The sequence below is a fragment of the Tupaia chinensis genome, unplaced genomic scaffold, assembly GCF_000334495.1.
Source record: "Tupaia chinensis unplaced genomic scaffold, TupChi_1.0 Scaffold000207_1, whole genome shotgun sequence".
Lineage (NCBI taxonomy): Eukaryota > Metazoa > Chordata > Mammalia > Scandentia > Tupaiidae > Tupaia > Tupaia belangeri.
Window position 1 is genome coordinate 1,813,963 of NW_006159682.1, and position 1,265 is coordinate 1,815,227.

General features: G+C 63.6%; 1 protein-coding gene across 1 annotated transcript in view; it reads left to right on the plus strand.

Annotated features, from left to right (window-relative positions):
• The window catches only part of DMRTA2 (DMRT like family A2), a 5,832-nt gene that overhangs the window by 1,288 nt on the left and 3,279 nt on the right, over positions 1-1,265 (plus strand). Inside the window, 2 exon segments of the mRNA XM_027771338.1 lie at positions 533-864; positions 1,065-1,257. Of these exon segments, the coding sequence (XP_027627139.1) occupies positions 533-864; positions 1,065-1,257 (525 nt within the window).

Here is a 1,265-nt window from a genome sequence, read left to right on the forward strand (position 1 = left end):
AGAGTGGATGAGAAATAGGGGTTCTACTTTGGCCTGTAGAGAGGTTTAGAACCTTCTAGATACCCAAAGCACTTTCCTTTACTTGCTGTGTTGCCCAGGGCAGGGTTGGCTCTTGAATAGCAGTGGTGGAATGCGGTTTTCCACAGTGCGTGGTATAAATAAAACGTCATGTTGGCTCTTGTTTGAACCCTGGGCCAGACCACCTCTCCAGGGCAGGCAGGACTGGGAAGGGGCTGACAGTGGAGATGCTGGGGCATGGGTTTGGGAAGATCAGCATAGCATTGGACACAGTTTATAGGGCACAGGTGGTTAGGGTTCTGGATAGAGTGAGCTCTAGGGGGGCTGTAGGGGCCCCGAGAGGGAGGAATGCTGAATGGAAGAATAAATACACAAACGAGGGACACTAGAGCCCTGTGAATGAGTGCGCTGTGGGCTCAGAGGTAGGTGAAGCTGGGGATCCAAAGAGTTGCGGGCCGTGGGTGCAGTCACCTTTCTGCCATCGCTCTTCACATCCTCTTTTCTCTCCTCCCAGAGGCCAAGCTGCAGAAGTTTGACCTGTTCCCCAAGACGCTTCTTCAGGCAGGCCGCTCAGGCAGCCCGCAGCCGCCTCAGGGAAAGCCCTTATCACCCGATGGCGCGGACTCGGGTCCCGGGACGTCGTCCCCAGAGGTGCGGCCTGGCTCAGGCTCAGAGAACGGAGATGGCGAGTCTTTCTCAGGGTCGCCCCTGGCCCGGGCCTCCAAGGAGGCTGGTGGCAGCTGTCCGGGCAGCGCTGGCCCCGGGGGCGCAGAGGAGGACAGCCCGGGCTCTGCCAGCCCTCTGGGTTCCGAATCTGGTTCGGAGGCTGACAAAGAAGAGGCGGAGGTCGCGCCCGCGCCAGGGCTGGGCGGAGGCCCGGGGTCGCGGCAGCGGACGCCGCTGGACATCTTGACGCGCGTCTTCCCGGGCCACCGGCGAGGCGTCCTAGAGCTGGTGCTGCAGGGCTGCGGCAGGAGGACAGCCCGGGCTCTGCCAGCCCTCTGGGTTCCGAATCTGGTTCGGAGGCTGACAAAGAAGAGGCGGAGGTCGCGCCCGCGCCAGGGCTGGGCGGAGGCCCGGGGTCGCGGCAGCGGACGCCGCTGGACATCTTGACGCGCGTCTTCCCGGGCCACCGGCGAGGCGTCCTAGAGCTGGTGCTGCAGGGCTGCGGCGGCGACGTGGTGCAGGCTATCGAGCAGGTGCTGAACCACCACCGCGGAGGCCTGGCGGCCGGCCTGGGCCCCACC